At 39.0% G+C, this 22,305-nt stretch overlaps 1 protein-coding gene across 5 annotated transcripts in view; it reads right to left on the minus strand.

Annotated features, from left to right (window-relative positions):
• Nucleotides 1-22,305, minus strand: part of AUH (AU RNA binding methylglutaconyl-CoA hydratase) — a 204,339-nt gene that overhangs the window by 128,585 nt on the left and 53,449 nt on the right. For 4 of the 5 annotated variants that reach the window (XR_011484963.1, XM_070459414.1, XM_070459411.1 and 1 more), the window contains one exon: nt 15,792-15,878. The exons of the other annotated variant lie outside the window; for it this stretch is intronic. Coding sequence is in view for 3 of the 4 variants with exons in the window: in XM_070459414.1 (XP_070315515.1) it covers nt 15,792-15,878 (87 nt within the window). In the remaining variant the exon portion in view is untranslated. The remainder of the gene's footprint in view (nt 1-15,791; nt 15,879-22,305) is intronic. 5 annotated transcript variants of the gene reach the window in all.

Below are 22,305 nucleotides of genomic sequence, written 5' to 3' on the forward strand. Positions count from 1 at the left end.
ACAAGTAACCAATTATCAATGAGCAACCATTAGTACTGCTCAGCTACTGGCTGGCACCACAGTGGGCCCTGCCCACAAGCAATCAACTGTTAAGGAGCGGCAGTGAGTGGAATTCAGCCAAGGGTAGGTTGCATGGTAGTCATTAGGTAAAGAGTGCGGAAATGTTGCAAGTCTGTGTGCCCGACGCACTGTGAGGCCCATCAGTACTAAAACGCTTGAGTTGGAATAGAGAAAGGTTTATTACAGGTTCACACAAAGAGAGATGGATGAGGGCCTCCAGGAGAAGGCCTGAATCTGCCTCTTACCTCACTCTCCACCTGATGACCACCACACCACCAACCAACCCCTTGGCTCAATCTCTTCCCTTAGGGTCGCTCACTGAAAGCTGGCTGCTTGTGGGCAGGGTCCACTGAGGCACCGACCAATGGCCGAGCAAGACCTGTTGCCTAGCTACGAACAGGATGTGGAGTAATGAGGCACAGCAATGGCTACCTGCTAAGGCCTGTGCTCATCCTGCCCTGTTATAGAAAGAGGATCCCACCCTTCTCCCAGAGGCCCTCCAGCTCACCTGGCCTTGGGCGAGCAGGTGATCTGTTGGGCCCAGAGAACAAGCTGGGGGATGTGTCCTGCAAGGGCATCAGATTCCTCACCAAGACCACCCAATAGCCTTGGCCCAGGCCTTGAGAGAACAGTGAACCTCTGCCCCATTCCTGTCTCTGTAATCTAACAGGAGTAGCAGTCTGTCTGGGTTGCAGCCTGTGGGACCTGGCCCCCACCTTGTATGGACAGTCTGAGGGCCAGTTGGGTTGGATACCTGGCTCCTTCAGTGATGGCAGCTGGGCAGAGTTGGGAACCTTGCCCTTTCTTGTCAGGACAGAGAATAACATTCATTTTACAGGAATACAGTTACCTGGCCATGACCTGACTTCAAGAACAAAGGCTTTGACTCCAAGTAGTATGCAACACGAAGAAGGCAATGGCAGCCCACTCCAGTACTCTTGCCTGGAAAATCCCATGGACGGAGGAGCCTGGTAGGCTGCAGTCCATGGGGTCGCTAAGAGTCAGACACGACTGAGCGACTTCACTTTCACTTTTCACTTTCATGCATTGGAGAAGGATATGGCAACCCACTCTAGTGTTCTTGCCCGGAGAATCCCAGGGATGGGGGAGCCTGGTGGGCTTCCGTCTATGGGGTTGCACAGAGTTGGACACGACTGAAGTGACTTAGTAGCAGTATGCAACAACTAACCATGCCCCTCCACCACCTTTCCTATTAAAAATGGCTTTGAAGAAAGCTTTCAGTAACTTTGGGGTTCTTAGGGCATAAGCTATGCATCTCCTTGCATGGCCCTGTAATAAACCTTTCCCTGTTCCAAACTCCAATGTTTTAGTATTGTTTGACCTCACTGTGCATCAGGCATATGGACTTGCATTTTGGGTAACAATATAAACAGGTGCCAGAACACGTGCATATGAAACAGCCCCAAGAGTACAATGCTTGGGACTTCCCTGGTGGTCCAGTGGTTCAGAATCTACCTTGCAATGCAGGGGATGCAAGTTCAAATCCTGGTTGGGGAACTAAGATACCACATGCTGCAACTACTGAGCCTATGTGCTCTAAAGCCCATGTACCACAACCAGAGAGCGTGGGTGCTACAACTAGAGAAGCCTGTCAGCTCTGGGCTGGAGCCAGCGTGCCACAACTACTGAGCCTGTAAGCCACAACTGGGGAGTCAGTGAGCCACAGGCAAAGATCGCGTGTGACACAATGAAGATCCCGCATGCCACAACAAAGACCCAATGCAGCCAAAGAAATAAATGATTTTTAGAAATCAACTATATTTTTTTTTTAAAAAAGGGAGATATTACAATGCTGAATCCTCCTCCACCATCATCCATTAACATCCACCAGACAAGCCACTTCTTCCCATGGGAAAAACAGCCCCAGGAAATCCTTCTCCACAGAAAATGAATTATGTGAGGAGAACGTTAGGATGAGGACCAAGAAGAACACTGGTGGCCTATGTGCAAATCTGGTCCATAAACCAATTTTGTTTGACATCCAACCAGTTTCTTCTCAATAAAAACCTTCAAACTGGAGTGGGTGCATGATAAGTTGCTTTAGTTGTGTCCGATTCTTTGCAACCCTATGGGCCAAAGCCTGTCAGGCTCCTCTGCCCATGCAGATTCTCCAGGTAGGAATACTAGAGTGGACTGCTATGCCCTCCCTCTAGGGGATCTTTCCGACACAGGGATCGAACCTGCTCCTCTGAATTCTCCTGCATTGGCAAGTGGGTTCTTTACCACTAGCGCTACTGGGGAAGCTCTCAAATTGGAGATACTTTCTAAAAAATCTGGAATTCTGGCTTCTCTTGAAAATAAGAAAAAGGAATATAAGCAAAAATGCAGAAAATTGTTCAAGAAATCACATAAGAAATGTTTGCAGAACTCAAGCTCTATGAAGCTACTAAAAACATTGATCTAATTTGGCAAATACAAAGAATATATGTACCATCTATATATAATGAAGCATAGTAATAACAAACTACCTTAAAATCACCAAATCAAGAAACAGGTCAGCACTAATAACCTATCTGTCCCCATTCTTTCACCTGCCTTCTCAAACCCAAAGGTAATCACCAAAGTCTGTTTATCATTTTAGTATTTTCCCCTGTATACATATGTGTATGTGATTTCATTACATTTATATATATCTCTAAACCATATGCTCTTCTGCATCTTTTAGTTTTATAAAAAATTATGTTGTTTTAATTCAATACTTTAAAGGTTTCTGTTTTGTATTTAAGTTATTTATTTAAGTTTATTTGTTTGCAATACTGTCCACATGCAACCATACAATTATACCAAAACATCTATTCATTCCCGTTACTGAAATTTGGTTGTTTCCAGCTTGTTATTATGAACAATATCGCTACTATGGTCTTTTTCTTATAAGCCTCCCCAGAACACACGTGTGCAAAATGCCTACAGACAAGCGTAGTTTCAAACTCCAAGTAGCAACTCATTCATTTAAAAAGCCAAAATCAGAAGTCTTAAGAATGAAATAGGATAGCATCAAATGCAATGCAATTATTTCATGAACCTTTGATACTCATCCACCTCTATGTGTTTAATGGACCAAATTATAAATATATTTGTTACTACAAGTCTAGTAAAAATAATCTTAAAGACATCCTTCTAGGTAAATACCCCATAAAAATGTGAACTATTCAGTCTTTTGAAATGCGGATGCCCTACTCTTAAGACAACAACAAACTATTTTCCTAACTATTACACCAATTTATACTCTCATAGAAGTGTATAAAACTTTGTGGTGATCAAATTCCCTGCTATCTTTGGTAATGTCAGGATAAGAATTTTGCCTAACCTGGTAAACATAAAATAGCATGCTACTGTGGTATTAATTTGCATTTCTGTGACTACATATGAGATTGATCATCTTTCCATATGATTACTCCCCATTTCTCTTTCCTCTTGTGTAGAAACATTTCTGTCTTACTGATTTCCCAGCTGCATATATGTATGCATGCATTGACCCACATACGCATGTATATATATACACACAAATCCTTTGGCGGTGTTTTAAGTCTTCTCTCCCAGTTTGTGTTTTATCTTTCTACTTTCTTTACAGCTTCTTTTAATGAACAGATGTTCTTAAGTTTAATTTCATAGGACTTATCAACCTTCCCCTTTGCTTTGTATTCTATGTTTAAGCGATTTTTAACTCTGTCAAGATCATGCAAGTTTGTTTTACATCATAAATACAGTAAAGTCTGCCATCTTCCAGTGATCTCAATGGCCTCTCTGTTGTGGGTCCTATACTCCAATCCACTGGTCAATTGTCTATCCCAAAGCCAATAATATTATATTCTCAATTATTAATTTTCATATCTTTAAAATAGGTCTTCAGTACTAATAACATAAGGACCCTCATTTTCTCCTTCTTTAAAAATGTTGGCTCTTTTGAGGCCTCTCTATGCTCATCAAGTTCCTTATAATATTAATGTCTTTTTAAGTTAAATCTGTACATCAGATCGTTTGTGAGAATCATCTTTTAGGTACTGATATCTTCCTATTCAAGAAGATGGTATGTCGGTATTTAATTTTTTAAATGCCTTCCCAAAAAGTTTCATAATTTTTCCATACAGCTTGAATATATTTTTAGATTCATTTTTTTTTTTCCTATTCAACAGTATCTTATTTTGACAGATATGTTTTGTCTGACTTTTATCGTTTGGACTCTAAAGAAGGCCGAGCACAGAAGAATTGATGCTTTTGAAAAGTGGTGTTGGAGAAGACCCTTCAGAGTCTGTTGGAATGCAAAGATCAAACCAGTCAATCCCAAAGGAAATCAACCCTGAATATTCACTGGAAGGACTGCTGCTGAAGCTGAAACTCCAATACTTTGAGCACCTGATGCAAAGAGCTGACTCACTGAAAAAGACCCTGAGGCTGCAAAAGACTGAAGGTAAAAGGTGAAGGGGGTAGCAGAGGATGAGATGGTTAGATAGCATCACCAACTCAATGGACATGAATTTGAGCAAACTCCAGGAGATAGTGGAGGACAGAGGAGCCTAGCATACTGCAGTTCTTTGGGGTCACAAAGAGCTGGACACGACTTAGTGACTGAAGAACAACATCTTTTGTCTGTTCATGGTAGGAAGAAAGACAACTGATTATTTTCTAATATGAATCCTATATTCAGCTATCTTGCAAAGTCTATTATTTCTAATAATTTGTTGATCCTTTTAGTTCAATGGAGACAATAACAACTTGAGAAAGACAGTGTTACGTTTCTTTTTTCTCGTCACTATTTTATTTCTATTTCCTGCTTTTCCATATCAGCAAAAGAAAACGTCAAGATTTTCAGGACAATGTTGAAGAGAGGTGACTGCAGGCCTCTTGTCTTTTTCCTGATTTTAGGAGACCACTTTTACATTTTACTAACAATTGTCAGGCTAAGAAGGCTTCCTTCTAATTCCAGTTTGCCTTGAGCTTTACCTAAGATAGATATGACATCTAATTCCCTTTATCAACCTGTTGAGAAAAACGTATGATTTTAACGTGCTGGGTCTGTCTGATTTTGGTATCAGGGTGATACTGGCTTCATAGAAAGAGTTTGGAAGCATTTCTTCCTTTGCAAATATTTTGGAATAGTTCACAAACGACAGGTGTTAGCTCTTTTCTAAATGTTTGGTAGAATTCACCTGTGAAGTCGTCTAGCCCTGGACTATAGTCTGTTGGGAGTAATTTTATTATGGACTCAGTTTCATTACTGGTAACTAATCTGCTGACAGTTTCTACTTCTTCCTGGTTCAATGTTAGAGGGGATTGGACATTTCTAGGAATTTTTCCATCTCTTTTAGGCTGTCCATTTTATTGGTGAATAATGATCTTTTGTGTTTCTGTGGTATCAATTATAACTTCTCATTTCTGATTTTATTGATTTGGCCCCTCTCTTATTTTTCTTCATGAGTTTGGCTAAAGGTTTATCAATTTTTTAAAAATCTTTTCAAAGACCCAGCTTTTTAGTTTCATTAATCTTTTATTTTTTAGGTATTGAGAAGGTAACAGGCAGGAAGACTGGGGTCTCCAAACGGAGGAAACAGGCAAGTGTCAGACATTTTCTACCTCTCTCAAGCGGCAGGAGGAAACAAACTACAAGTGTTTTTTCCCCTTCGTGTTGCCATGATGACACCTGGTTCCACCAGAACTTAACTTTTCTCAAACCTTGAGCTAACCAGTGTGTTTTTCTTATAGAAATGTTCGTCTTAAGCTATGTTAATGAACTATGTATTTACCCTAGACTCTGTCTTCAAGTCAGTTTCGCCTAAGACCCAGAACCTTGACAAACCAGTATGTTTTATTCATACAAAAGTTCTTCTAATCTGTGTTAATGAATCTATATATTTACTTGCAAACCTGCCTTTCTTCAAGATTCATGTCAATCATTTTATGGCCTGGGAGAACTCACCTTGTGCCAATGTTATCCCAAAATGCATGTTGTGGGTGAGGGGCCTGGTGTCAGTCTCTGAGTTTTGAGACATTTTCTTTCTCTAATTAGCAGACTGCTAGTAACCGTATAACATCCAGCTAAAGACAAACCGTATAACATCCGGCTAAAGACAAACCGTATAACATCCGGCTAAAGACAAATTCTTGCCGGCTTCTGATGTATACGTCAGAAGTTTTCTCTATCTCTTTTATATTTTAATAGAACTTTATTAAAGTACAAAAGCTCTGAGCGATCAAGCCTTGTCACTGGCCCCAGATTGAATGCTTCTCCTCCAGAGGCCAAGAATCCTGGCATCTTTCACAGCTCAGCAACAACCTTTCAGTATCTCCTTTATTTCTGCTCTGATCTTTTTTTTTTTTTTTGCTCTGATCTTTATAACTTCTTTCCTTTTACTAACTTTGGGTGGGTTTTATTCATTCTTTTTCTACATCGTTTAGGTGTAAGTATAGGATATTTATTTGAGAATTTTCTTGTTTCCTGAGTTTGGCTAGTATCTCTGTAAGCTTTCGTCTTAGAACTTTTACCATATCCCATAGGTTTTAGATCATTACGTTTTCATTTTCATTTGTCTCCAGGTATATTTTTATTCTTTCTTTGATTGTTCCAATGATCCACTGGTTGTTATGCAGAATACTACTTAGCATCCATATGTTTGGGGTTTTGTTTTTTGAGGGATTAATAATACAAATAAATAGTAATTTTATTGTTTTGTGGCTGATGCCTATCTCACAGTGTTGTGCTTGCAAAAGATGCTTGATAAGATCTCGAATTTTTGTAACTTTACAGGGACTAGTTTTGTGGCTCAGCATGTGACCTATCCTGAAGAATGTTCCACATGTACCTAAAAAGAATGTGTACTCTGCTCTTCAGAGCACAGGTCTAATGTGTTGATTGAGGCCAATATTTCTTTATTCATTTTCTGTCTGGATGATCTGTTCACTGATGTAAGTGGGGTGTTAAAATCCCCTATTATTGTGTTACCACCAATTTCTCCCTTTAAGTCTGCTAATATTTGTTTTATGTGTTTAGGTGTGCCTGTGCTGGCTGCATACTGGATAGATCCCATGGTCATTATGTAATGTCCTTCTTTGTCTCCTGTTGACAGTCTCTGTTGTAAAAATCTATTTTGTCTGATACAACTATCCTGACATTCTTTTCATTTCCACTTGCAGGGAATAACTTTTTCCACCCTCTTACTTTCAGTCTGTGTGTGTCTTAGGATCTGAAGTGAGTTCTCTTGCAGGCAGTGTATATATGGGTCTTGTTTTGTATCCATTCAGCAATTATATCTTTTGATTAGAGCTTTCAGTCAATTTACATATAAAGTGATTACTGATGGTGAAAGTCACTCAGTCCTGTCTGACTCTTTGCTACCCCATGGACTATACAGTCCATGAATTCTCCAGGCCAGAATACTGGAGTGGGTAGCCTTTCCCTTCTCTGGGGATATTCCCAACCCAAGGATCAAACCCAGGTCTGCCGTATTACAGGCAGATTCTTCACCACCTGAGCCACAAGGGAAGCCCAAGAATACTGGAGTGGGTAGTCTATCCCTTCTCCAGTGGATCTTCCCGACTCAGGAATCAAACTGGCATCTCCTGCATTGCAGGCAGATTCTTTACCAACTGAGCTATCAGGGAAGCCCAATTACTGATAGTAATTACTGAATTATTGCTATTTTGAAAATTGTGTTTGGGCTTTTTGTGAAGCTGCTTCTTGTTCCTTTCTTCTTTTGCTCTACTCCCTTGTAATTTGATTATCATCTTAAGTGTTACATTTGGATTCCTTTCTTGTTCTGTGTGTGCATCTGTTATATTATTACATTTTTGGTTTGCAGTTACCATGCAGTTTAAATATACCAATACGTATGTTTTAAGTAATTATTTTTAGCTGATGATCTCTTAAGTTCAAATGTATTTTAACAACTCTGTGAATTTCTACCTGCCCCACTGTTTTTGACATCATATTTTACATTTTTTTATGTATCCCTTTACTACTTATTGGGGATAGAGGTGATTTTACTATTTTTATTTCTTAACTTTCATACTACTTTTATATGTGGTTGATTTACTACCTTTACTATATATTTGCCTTTACCAATAATATTTTTTTCTTTCATAATTTTCATACTTCTAGTTGTGGCCTTTTGATTTTATTATTTTGAGGTGTGTTTATTACACTTTGGATAAGTAAGTGGAATAGCCAACTGACTAAGATTCAAGGAGGGATGATCAGAGCTGACTTAAGAGGAGGACAGGGAGTCATATGGAAATTTAACAGGGATCTAAGGAGGCTCCCTGGAGTAACAATGTTCATGGATCAATGAATATACAGGCCTCCTGAGTTGGTCTATTTTTAAAAAGAAAATCTGGTATCTTATTAGGTAAATTCCAAAATCAACTAACACTATCTCCAGGATAGAGGGGATATTAGAATCCCAGAGAATGCTAAATCAGCAACCCCTTTGCCTCACTAATCTACCTTTAAAAAAAAACAAAAGTACTGAACAAAACCCTCTGCTCATGTTTTCATTTTTCCCAGTTTTTTTCTAGGATGAGCCCTGACAGGTAATTGAACAACTGCCCTTTGGATAGTGGCTGCAGAGAACTGAGCAAAGGGCCTGGGAATTCTGAAATACACATCAGATGACATTCTTAAAACTTAATTATCTTGAGTTCTCTAACATTCTTTTACCTGTCAATATTACTAAAATTGTATCATGCCTGAAATGTTTACTACTGCAGTGAAAATCATTCCAGGTGGCAATTTTCCCCCTTCTCAAATACATCACTATTTCTCCACATTTTTTTTAATCTCATCATCCATCACGATAAAAACTTGGCCTTTTCTTGTTTTCTTTGAAAAACCCCTTCACTACTCTGTGTAAAGTTGGTTTGCTAGTGCTATAAGCCTTTCTTGTCTGTAAAAGTTTTGACCTCTATATCAAATCTGAATGAAAGTCTTGTGGGTAGAGTATTTGTGGGTTGTAGATTTTTCCCTCGCTTCACTTTAAGTGTATCAAGCCACAACTTTCTGCTCTGCAGGGTTTCTGCTAAAAAGTCAGCTGATAACCTTAAGGGAGTTCCCTTTTAGGTAACTTGTTACTCTTCCTTGTAGTTTTTAATAGTCTCTCTTTAGCTTTAGTTTTTGCCATTTTAATTATACAATGTATCTTGGTGTTATCTTTTGGGGGTTGATCTTCTTGGGGACTCTCTGTTCTTCCTGGTCCATTCCCAGGTCAGGGAAGTTGTTAGCTATTATGTCTTCAAATACATTCCATTCCCTTTTCTCTCTTCTCCTTCTGGGACTCCTAAAACTCAAATATTCAGATGCTTGGTGTCCTACAAATCTCTTAAACTGTCCTCATTTCTTTTTATTCTTTTTCTGTTCCGTTTCATTGATTTCCACTACTCCGTTTTTCCAGCTAACTTGTTCCTCTCTATGATCTAATCTACTGTTGATTCCTTCTAGCATATTTTTTTTTCCTTTGTTACTGCATTCTTACACTGTTTAGTCATTTCATATTTTAGAACTCTTTGTTAAAAACCTCTGTATTGTCAGTCTATACATCCAATCTTTTCCAATTTCTTTGAACATTTTTATGATCGATTACCTTGAACTTCTTATCTGGTAAATTGCTTATCTCTACTTCATTTAGTCCTTATTGAGTTTTATCTTGTTCCTTCATTTAGAACATGTACCTCTGTGGCCTCTTTTTGACTAATCTGCCATTTCTATTGCTATGTATTTGGTAGTTTGGTTACATTCCCCAACCTTGGAACTTCTCTTTAGTAGAACACATCCTATGTGTTCCAGCAACACACTCCAACTGGTCACCAGAACTGTATGCTCAAGGGATGCCCCTCATGGGGGCTGCATGGGTCCTGCTGTTACAGCAAGCTGACTACTATGAACAGTCTGGCAGGCATAGCTGGCTCCAATTCAGCTGTTTGCCAGGTCCTTACACAAAGGCTGCTGGTTGATGCTAGGCAGGGTTGGGTCACAAGGCGGCTGGCTGGCTGTGGATCCCTAGGGGGTCCCAAGGCTAGCACTGGATCACTGCTGGGCAGAGCCAGGTTGTGGGCTGGGTGACCGCAGAGCTGTGGTTCCTGGATCTAATGTTATCAGCTGGTAGGCAGAGCCAGTTCCTTACACAGCTGGCTGTAGGGCCCAGGGTGTCTCAAAGCTGTCTCCGTCCTGTTGTGTAGGGCTGAATCCTGGGTAGGCCTGCTGAGGGGTCCAAGATGTCTTAGAGCTAGTGTCAGCTTGCACCAGGGCAAGTCCTGTGAGCAAGCTGGTAAAGTTGGTCTGGGGTTAGTACCAGTCCCTGGGTGGGCAAAGCCAGATCCTAGAGTCTTTGGCCTTGGAGGTCCTGGAGTTGGTGTATCAACCTACTAGTGGGCAGGCTGGGGCCGAAGGTGACCTGAAGCTGGTGTCTGCCCAATGGTTGCTGCAGTTGGTCTAAGGCTAGTGCCAGCCAACTGGTGGGCAGAGTCAGGACCTGAGGTCTCTGGCTGCAGGGCCCTTAGGTGGGCATCTATTGCCAGCCTACTAGAGTGCAAGCCTTGGTTCTGGACTCTCTGGAGGACAGAGCTAGGTCCCAGGGTAGTTGTGGGCTCAAGAAGTCTTAAAGTAACTGACATGGGGTTGCAAAAGAATTGGACACAACCTAGCAACTTCGAAGCTAGTGGGCGAGGCTGTATCCCAGCCTAGCTGGTTGCTTCCCCTGAAGTACCCTAGTACAAGCTGTGACAAGCTGGTGGGTGATAAGCTAGAGTGTGCTGTGTTGTGCTAAGCTGCTTCAGATGTGTCCGACTCTTTGCAACCCTATGGACTGTACGTAGCCCACCAGGCTCCTCTGTCCATGGGTTCTCCAGGTAAAAATACTGGAGTAGGTTGCCATACCTTCCTTCAGGGGATCTTCCTGACCCAGGGATCGAACTCCCATCTCCTACGTTTCATTGGCAAGCAGGTTCTTCACCATGAGCACCATCTGGAAAGCCCCCACAGTACACCATCAAAGATCAAGTCAAAAGAATAAGACAAGCCACGGACTGGGACAAGGTATTTGCAAAAGACACATCTGATAAAGGAATGTTATCTAAAATATACAAAGAATTCAAAGCTCAACAATAAGAAAAGCAATTCAATTAAAAACTGAGCCAAAAACCTTAACAAACACCTCACCAAAGAAGGGAGAAGGCAATGGCACCCCACTCCAGTACTCTTGCCTGGAAAATCCCATGGACGGCGGAACCTGGTAGGCTGCAGTCCATGGGGTCACTAAGAGTCGGACACGACTGAGCGACTTCACTTTCCCTTTTCACTTTCATGCACTGGAGAAGGAAAGGCAACCCACTCCAGTGTTCTTGCCTGTAGAATCCCCGGGATGGGGGAGCCTGGTGGGCTGCCGTCTATGGGGTCGCACAGAGTCGGACACGACTGAAGTGACTTAGCAGCAGCAGCAGCAGCACCAAAGAACACGTAAAGACAGTAAACAAGCCTATGAAAAGACACATCATACACCATCATGGAAATGCAAATTAAAACAATAAAGAGATACCACGACTCACCTATCAGAATAGCCACAACCTGGAATACTGATACCACCAAATGCTGGCACGGATATAAAGCAACAGAAGCTCGTTCATTGCCAGTGGGAAAACAAAACAGTATAGCCACTTTGGAAAACAGTTTGGTAAATTCTTGACTAAACAGACTCTTAACCACACAATCTAGCAATCATGTTCCTTGGCAGTTACACAAAGGAACTGAAAACACATTTACTCAAAAATCTGCACACAGATGTATACAGCATCTTTACTCATAATTGCCAACACTTGGAAGCAACCAAGATGTCCTTCAGTAGGTATACGGATAAACAAACTGTGACACATGTTTACACTGGAATATTATTCAGCAATAAAAAGAAAAGAGCTTGTAAGGCATGAAACAACCTGGAGAAAATGTCAATGCATGTTACTTAGTGAAAAGAAGCCAATCTGAAAAACCTACATATTATATGATTCCAAATATTTGACATTCTGGGAATGCAAAACTATGAAGACAATAAAAAGTGGTTGCCAGAAACAGCAGAAGGGATGGACAGGACAAGCACAGAAGATTTTTAGCAGTGAAAACACTCTGCATAACACTATAATAATGGATACATGTCATTTTACATTTGTTCAAACCCCTGGAATGTAAAACACTAATAATGAACCCTAATGTAAACATATGGACTTGGGTAATTATGATATATCAATGTAGGTTCATCAGTTATAACCAATGTGCCACTCTGGTGTGAAATAATAATAATGGGGAAAAGGTTATGCATATGGAGGGCTGAGGATATATGAGAAATCTCTTTACCCACCCCTCCATTTTGACGTGAACCTAAAACTGCTCCTGAAAAATAGTCTTTAAAAGAAAAAAAAAATTGAGTTGCTGCAACTTAGACCATAACAGCCCCACAAAGCCTAAAATATCTGTCAGTCCTTTTAAGAAGAACTTTGCTAGCCCGAGGTTTAAACAAAGAGATTTGATCAAGACAGTTTTTATTTGCCCCCCAAAATCTCAGTAAGTCACCAAAAAAAGACATCTTAAAAGATTTATGCCCACTGTAATATCATAGTGAAAAGTATCACTCCCAAGTTAGGGAACCCATGGAAGGGAAACAAGTATACTGGATCAGGATCCAGAACAGAAATGCTACCACTACAACCACTGAAAAGAAAACACCACTACTAAAAAGGAATAGTTCTTCATTTAAGAAGTCCCAGAAAACTCCAATTTCAGATTCAATAAAACAGAAAGAGGCTGAGAAAAAACATCAAGGTAATGTTTACAACTGAACCAGTCTTAACAATTCGTCCTAGCATATATATAAAGTTACAGACAGCATAAATTTTACTTCCAAGATCAAGTTCTCTGACCACAGTGGAAAACAAATCCATGCTCTGCCTCAGAAAACATCTCTCTGACCATGTGTTTGTGTGGAGAGAGCAGCAGAGGAGAGCCTCTAATAAATCTGGCAAGGGATAAACAAAAGGTAGGAAGGCGACAAGAACTATTTTAGAAATCAAAACATGTATATTTTAAAACTTAGCTCTAAAAACAAAAGGTAAACAACAATAACAAAACCCCAAAGATGTCACATGGTCAAATTCTACTACTCTTTCAAATAACAGATGATTTCCCTGGATAGCACAGAAAAAGATGAAAAACGTCTCACTTTATTCTATGAAGATTGTAAAACCATGGTAACGAAGCCGAAAGAGAAACACAGAACACAAAATTAGAAGATCCCATCTCATTTATGCTTATATCAAAATATTTAAAATTAAATCCAGTGGTATATATTAAAAACCATCATAACCACTAGCCACAATGACCAGGCAGTATTTAATCTAGTAACACAAGGCCAGTGTAGCATCAGTAATGCTATTAATACAATTTAGTATAATAAAACCTGAGACAAATTCTAATAGATATGATCTTGACACATATCAAAAAGGCAGTTGACAAATTTTAACCCTTATTCTTGACTAGAAGAGTAATAAACTCCAAAACAAGCTGAAATATAAGAAAACTCCCTGAACTTGATAATTACTGGCAAAATATTACATGCAATCATCATACTCAAATAAAGGGATGAATATGATCACTTCAATAACTGAATATTGTACCAAGAGCCTTAGCCAATGTGAAAATATATGAAAAATGTTAAGATTAAAAGGTTGGAAAAGATAAAAACAGCATTATTTATATATAAGGAACTTTTTTGCTTTCTGGAAAACACAAGAAAATTGAGAAATAACAATAACTAATACAAGTAATAAGCTAGCATGATACAAAACAAGCACATAAAAATTTAACAAATTTCCTACAGACCTACAACAATAACTAGACTTCAACAGAAATATCAGGAAAAGATTCCATTCAGAGGAATAAGTGCTATAAAATACGGATAAATCTGAGAGGGAGAAAAGATACAAGACTGAAGCCAATGTGAAGAAAACTTTCTTAAAGAACATTAAAACATGAATGATCCCCCCATACAATGAAAGCTATGCACATGACGAATGGAAAGATTCTGTATCATAAAAATGTTAATTCTTTATAAACAATATTTACAGAAATTCCAATCACAGGCTCGAGACTATTTTTCCTCTTCCCTTTAAAATTAACAATCCTAAATTCATTTGGAAGAACTGAGATGTGAGGATTAGCAAAGAAATCTTCAGTTAAAAAAAAAATAATAAAATAAAGAGAACTTAGTACCCTCTAGATATATAAAGCTCCTGGAACTGAATTAGGGTGGAATATTAAGAGACAATACCTGTAATACATTTAACAACAAAAGCTCAATACAAAACTGGCTTTTCAGTAAACAGAAAAGGAGATGAATGTGAAAAGGCAATCTACAGAAGGGGAAAGGCAAGTTTAATTTGAAAAGATATAACATTACACTAGCATCTGGGAAAGTGCAAATTAAAATGTTAAGATCTATTTTTTCTTTAACTTTGGCAAACTAAAAAAGTAATGTTAAATGCTGCAAGAACATGAAGAAACAGGTACTGTCATATAACTGATGGAATATAAATTATTATAATCTTTTTGCAATATAATCTGGTAGTATTTATTAAAATGTAAAATGAACACATGATACTTAGAACTGCAATACCATATTTAGAAATCTATCTTATATATACTAATGTTCTAAAAGAATTTGTACAAAGGAATCACTATTTTATTATAAACAAGAAAAGCAGTTTAAAAAAACATGAAAATAAAACAGCCAAAACAAACAAAAAAAAATCCAATGTTCATTAATGAAGAAATAATTTAAAATTCTATGGGAGAAGGCGAGGGTGGGATGATCTGAGAGAACAGCATCAAAACATGTATATTATCAAGTGTGAAACAGATCGCCAGTCCAGGCTGGATGCATGAGACAAGTGCTCGGGCCTGGTGCACTGGGATGACCCAGAGGGATGGGATGGGGAGGGAGGTGGGAGGCGGGTTCAGGATGGGGAACACATGTAAATCCATAGCTGATTCATGTCAATGTAGGGCAAAAACCACTACAATACTGTAAAGTAATTAGCCTCCAACTAATAAAAATAAAGGAAAAAATAAATAAATAAAATTCTGGGTAAGACCACAGATACTATGCAGTAATGTATTAAAAGGTATTAATAATAAAAGCAAATTTATATGTACTTAAACATAAACCTTACAAAGAAGACTATAATTCTAAAGAAACAGTATTATCCCACTCACACAAAAAATAAATCCAAATCTGTATGTCTGTGAATGCAATTATTTAAGAAATATACTCATGTCAAACACTTATGCCAAATTATTCTTTGTTTTCTAATAATTACCTCCATAAGTAATGTCATCATAAATATGAGGCAGGTTTAATTACAAAATATTTTTCACAATTTTTCAAATTAAACATACATTCTGTTTTACAACCAGCTATACACCATCATTATCTAATTATGTAAATATTTTAGCCAAAGTTTATACATAAAGACAGGAAGATCCCCTGGAGAAGGGAAAGGCTACCCACTCCAATATTCTGGCCCAGAGAATTGCATGCACTATACAATCCATGGGGTAGCAAAGAGTTGGACAAGACTGAGCAACTTTCACTTCACAATACTTAAAAACAGTGTGTAACTTTTAATATTCAATATTTAAGGTCACTTTAACCATGCTACAAGGACAATTTAATTGTACTTACCAATTTCATTAATCATTGCTCTTATTTTGGAGACAAAAGGACCAACTTCACTGGAACTCATTTTGGCTCTTTCCTTAAGATCAGCACCTGCAAAGTATTTTATTTACGAATATAACCTAGTTAAAATTTTAAGGCAATGAAAGGAACATTTACATAAGATTCACATAAAACTTGAAGATAGACTGGATTTATCTATCAAAGGAATCATATTCTCTAAGCTTTTCTTCCCAAAAATCAGCATCAGATTAAACAAAATACTTGCTTGTCTATACATCTACCAAGGACTGAAAGGAATGCTTCTCAAACTCTCATGTCAGGACCCCCTTATACTCTTAGAAGAAGAGGTTCTGTTAAGATTATACATGTGTCTATCCAGAGTATTCTATTAGAAAATGAACTCAATTAAAATTTTAAATTATTTATCCACTGAATACAAATAAATCCATTCATGTCAACATAAATGACTACAGATTGATGCCACTTCCTTGGTTCCTGACAAGATGCTGGCAGTTCTATCCACCACTGCTTCTGCCCCATCAGTGCAAATGCCAACCCAATGAAATGTGCAATTCACACCTTACTGCTATGAAAATCACTGTTATTTTATGGATGCCTGACTTAGTGACTGCAGATCACATCTGAGAATCACTGACTTGAAAATACATACAAACCAACAATTTCATAATTATGAGTTTACCACAGAATCGTAACTTTGGAACAGATAATAAATATAATTACTTCCTTAAGGGATCATTCGGGGCTTCTCTCATAGCTCAGTTTGGCAAAGAATCCACCTGCAATGCAGGAGAGCCCAGTTCGATTCCTGGGTCGGGAAGATCCGCTGGAGAAGGGATAGGCTACCCACTCCTTTGTATTCTTGGGCTTCCCTTGTGGCTCAGCTGGTAAAGAATCCACCTGCAATGCAGGAGATCTGGGTTCGATCCCTGGGTTGGGAAGATCCCCTGGAGAAGGGAAAAGCTACCCACTCCAGTATTCTGGCGTGGAGAATTCCATGGACTATAGAGTCCATGGGGTCACAAAGAGTCAGACACGACTGAGCAACTTTCACTTCATTTTCAAGGGATCATTTCCTTTGTGTCTCAACAAAGACATTCTTTTTAGTAAAATTAAACCTTCTGAGTAAAGGTAAGTCCTCATTTAAATAAATAGACAAATAAAAAACAAAGTAAAATTACAGCATAGAAGGTACCTACTCGGCTACCTACTCTCTTACGGGCCAATTATAAGTTGATCAGGACTAGATGTAACAAGCAAGTAGCAGCTGAAGCTGAGACATTTTGAGCCGACACACTTCCTGTGAAATTGAGAACTGCAGTTGATAAAACCCATACCCTAGAACCTACACCCCCTCCTTCCTGAGCCTCCCTCCCACCCCCCATCCCTCATCCCTTGCACCTCTCCCATCCTCCCCCTCTAGGTCATCACCCAGCCCCGGGCTAAGCTCCCTGTGTTACGTGGCAGCTTCTTAATAGCTAGCTATTTTACACACGGCAGTGTATATATGTCGATGCTACTTTCTCAATTCATCCCACCCTCTCCTGCCCCCGCTGTGGCCGCGAGTCCCTTCTCTACGTCTATGCCTCCATTTCTTCCTTGCAAATAGGGCCATCAGACTGCTTTTCTAGATTGCATATGTAGCTAAATGCAGTATGATATGAGGGAAGGGAACAGACAGAGAGGAGCCAAAGCCACAAAGTAAAGGCTGATGGGACAGACAGGGACTCTAAGGAAGCAGCCCTGAAGGAGCCCTCGTAACTGAGTCATGGGATCCACGTCCTCGGACCCCAGGGCTCCGTTAGGGTACCCTCTAACACACGAACCAGAGCTCCGGCTGGGGGTCTTACCAACATTCTGATCCTGTGACCACGCAGCATGCTTGAAAACCACACTCAGGTTAAAAAGACAAAGCTGCCAGAAACCATGCCAGGAGCTAAAGGGAATCAAGGTTTTCTCTTAACATATGCAGCCCATTTCACTGCACATCAGTCCCAGCAGAGAAGTATAGAAGACGTGTCTGATTATGGAGTGCAGCTTTATCCACACAAATGTGTGAGACAGAAAATGAATGTCTTTAAAGTGGGAAAAGAAACGAACTGCCAATCTAGAATTCCAATCTAATCAAACCTATCCTTCAAAATGATGAATAAAAACATTTTACACACCAACTAACAGACACATCCTCAAACACACCAGCAGGCCCAAACTAAAAGAAGCACTACAGGGAATTCTTCAGGCATTATGAGAGGAGAGTTTTAAAACTTACTGTATACTGCTTATAAGGGATCTTCTTAAAATGTAAGAGCACTGGCTGGCTAAAATAAAACTGTAAAAAACATACAAACACTAACCAAAAGAAAACTTGTAAAGGTATCTTCATCTCTAACAAAAGAGAAGGCAAGAAATATCGCTCAACGAGAGGGTTATTTTATAATAAATATGATGATCCATTAAAAAAGACGTAAAAATTCTAAATTGGCATACATAAAAAAGACAGCCCCAAAATACATAAAGCAAAAATTCACAGAACTAAAATGAAAAAACTGTCTACAGCGGACAACTAAAGTGGACTTTAACAGACATTTCACATTAACTAATAAAGCAGTCAAATGTTCCTATCAAGAAATAAAAAACATGAAACTAATCCCAAAGTAGAATAAAAGAAATAGCAAAAACTGAAGCAAGAAACTTTTAATAGAAAACAAACGTATGAGAGGAAAATCAAAACAATCAGCTTTTGAAAAAAACTAAAATAAATAACAGACATTTTAGCAAGATGCATCACAAATAATCAGAGAAGGCACAAGTCTCAATTGAGAATGAAAAGGACGGTGATACCAAGGATTTCACAAACAATAAACTACTAATAATTCTGACTCAATGAATTGAAAAATGACATGAAATGAACAAATTCCTAGGAAAACATAACTTATTAAAATTAACAAAGAAACAGAAAATCTAAAAATGCAAATAAATATTTTAAAAATTGAATATGTAATTTAAAACTTTCATACAGAGAAAACTGTTTGCCCATATGGCTGCAAAAGTAAATTATTCCAAAAATATAATGAAAAACATTTACCATCAATCTTAAATGCTCATATGAAGAACAGTTTCATGCAAAGATGGGCTCAATAAAGGAGAGAAATGGTAAAGACCTAACAGAAGCAGAACATATTAAGTGGCAAGAATACACAGAAGACTGTACAAAAAAGATCTTCACGACCCAGATAATCACGATGGTGTGATCACTCACCTAGAGCCAGACATCCTGGAATGTGAAGTCAAGTGGGCCTTAGAAAGCATCACTACGAACAAAGCTAATGGAGGTGACAGAATTCCAGTTGAGCTATTTCAAACCCTGAAAGATGATGCTGTGAAGTGCCGCACTCAATATGCCAGCAAATTTGGAAAACTCAGCAGTAGCCACAGGACTGGAAAAAGTCAGTTTTCATTCCAATCCCAAGGAAAGGCAATGCCAAAGAATGCTCAAACTACCGCACAATTGCACTCATCTCACACGCTAGTAAAGTAATGCTCAAAATTCTCCAAGCCAGGCTTCAGTAATACGTGAACCGTGAAATTCCAGATGTTCAAGCTGGTTTTAGAAAAGGCAGAGGAAACAGAGATCAAATTGCCAACATCTGCTGGATCATCGAAAAAGCAAGAGAGTTCCAGAAAAACATCTATTTCTGCTTTATTGACAATGCCAAAGCCTTTGACTGTGTGGATCACAATAAACTGTGGAAAATTCTGAAAGAGATGGGCATACCAAACCACCTCACCTGCCTCTTGAGAAACCTGTATGCAGGTCAGGAAGCAACGGTTAGAACTGGACATGGAACAACAGACTGGTTCCAAATAGGAAAAGGAGTATGTCAAGGCTGTATATTGTCACCCTGCTTATTTAACTTATATGCAGAGTACATCATGAGAAACTCTGGGCTGGAGGAAGCACAAGCTGGAATCAAGATTGCCGGGAGAAATACCAATAAGCTAATATATGCAGACAACACTACCCTTATGGCAGAAAGTGAAGAAGAACTAAAGAGTCTCTTGATGAAAGTGAAAGAGGAGAGTGAAAAAGTTGCCTTCAAGCTCAACATTCAGGAAACTAAGATCATGGCATCCGGTCCCATCGCTTCATGGCAAATAGATGGGAGGACAGTGGAAACAGGGGCTGACTTTATTTTTCTGAGCTCCAAAATCACTGCAGATGGTGACTGCAGCCATGAAATTAAAAGATGCTTACTCCTTGGCAGGAAAGTTATGACCAACATAGACAGCATATTAAAAAGCAGAGACATTACTTTGCCAACAAAGATCCGTCTAGTCCAGTGGTCATGTATGGATGTGAGAGTTGGACTATAAAGAAAGCTGAGCGCAGAAGAATTGATGCTTTTGAACTGTGGTGTTGGAGAAGACTCTTGAGAGTCCCTTGGACTGCAAGGAGATCCAACCAGTCCATCCTAAAGGAGATCAATCCTGGGTATTCATTGGAAGGACTGATGCTGAAGCTGAAACTCCAATACTTTGGCCACCTGATGCGAAGAGCTAACTCATTTTAAAAGATGGTGATGCTGGGAAAGATTGAGGACAGGAGGAGAAGGGGACAACAGAGGATGAGATGGTTGGATGGCATCAACGACTCGATGGACATGGGTTTGGGTGGACTCCGGGAGTTGGTGATGGACAGGAAGGCCTGGCATGCTGCAGTTCATGGGGTTGCAAAGAATCGGACATGACTGAGCGACTGAACTGAACTGAAAACAAAAACTTGACAAGAACATTGTAAGAAAAACAATGACAGACCAATTTTTCTCATACGGTCTCAAAAAATCCTAAACAAAATATCAGTATATCATACCTACTAGTAACATACATGTATTAATACCAATTTATACTCAGGCCAAGATTTAAGACTGATTTACTATTAGATTTTTTAATTTAAGAAATTAAGAAAGATGAAAATCATATAAACTTTTAGTAGAAAATGAGTTTTCAACACTCATTCCTTAACACCTTCTTTGATGTTATAATTTACTTGAAATTCAGTCATTTAAAATACACAATTCAATATCTTTTAGTAAATTTAGAGAGTTGTACAACTATCACCACAACATAGTTTTAGAACACTTTCATTATCACAAAAGCGATTCCTCATAATCATATACAGTCATTCCCTGTTCTCACCTCTAGTCCCAAACTATTATTTTCCTATAACTTCGCCTTCTCTGGACATTTCATATAAACAAAACTCATACAATATATAGTCTTCCACTTCTTTCTTTCATACTACATAATGTTTTTCAGGTTCATCCACAATATAAAGATAAATCAGTATCTTTTGTCTTTTTATTACCAAATAGTATTCATTGTAGAGACAGATATTTAGATTATCCATTCATTCAATGATGGACAATTTCTACTCTTTGGCTATTATGAAAAATACTACCGTGAACACATCTGCATACAAGTCTTTGTGTAGAGAAATTTTTTCACTTTGACCCAAAGACTCACTTGGGTAGAGTGGAACTGCTGAGCTATATTGTAAATTTCTATTTAATTTAAAACAGGGAAGGAAAAAAAAAACAAAAACCTGCCACTGCTTTCCATGGTGGCTATACCACTTTACATTCTTAGCAATGCTAAGGGTCTCTGTTGTCCTACAAGGACACTGGTCTGCCTTTTTATCATAGCCATTTTAGTGATGTGATGTATTTATTATGGTTTTAAATTTGCATATCCTGAATGACTAATGTGGCTTTCCTGGTGGCTCAGGTGGTAAAGAATCTGCCTGCAATGTGGGAGACCAGGGTTCAGTCCCTGGGTCAGGAAGATCCCCTGGAGAAGGGAAAGGCTACTCACTCCAGTATTCTTATCTAGAGAATTCCATGGACAGAGAAGCCTGGCAAGCTACAGTCCATGGGGTTCCAAAGAGTCAGACAGGAATGGGTGACTAAGTTTTTTTTAATGACCAATATGACAAACCTAGACAGCATATTAAAAAGCAGAGATATTACTTTGCTATAAAGGTTCATATAGTTAAAGCTACTGGTTTTTCTAGTAGTCATGTACGGATGTGAGAGCTGGACCATAAAAGGCTGAGCACTAAAGAATTTATGTTTTTGAACTGTGGTGCTGACGAAAATTCTTGAGAGTCCCCTGAATAGCAAGGAGATCAACCCAGTTAATCCTAAAAGGAAATCAACCCTGAATATTCACTGGAAGGACTGATGCTGAAGATGAAGTTCCAATACTAATATGAAGAGTTGACTCGCTGGAAAAGACTCTTTTTTTTTTTTTTTTAAAGACTCTTATGCTGGGAAAGACTGAGGGCAGGAGGAGAAGGGGAAGACAGAGGATGAGAAGGTTGGATGGCATCACGGTCTCAATGGACATGAGCTTGAGCAAACTCTGGGCAATAGCGAAGGACCAGGAAGCCTGGTGTGTGGCACTCCATGGAGTCACAAGACGAACACTACTTAGCAGCTGA

Source organism: Odocoileus virginianus, chromosome 31, assembly GCF_023699985.2.
Source record: "Odocoileus virginianus isolate 20LAN1187 ecotype Illinois chromosome 31, Ovbor_1.2, whole genome shotgun sequence".
Classification (NCBI taxonomy): Eukaryota; Metazoa; Chordata; class Mammalia; order Artiodactyla; family Cervidae; genus Odocoileus; species Odocoileus virginianus.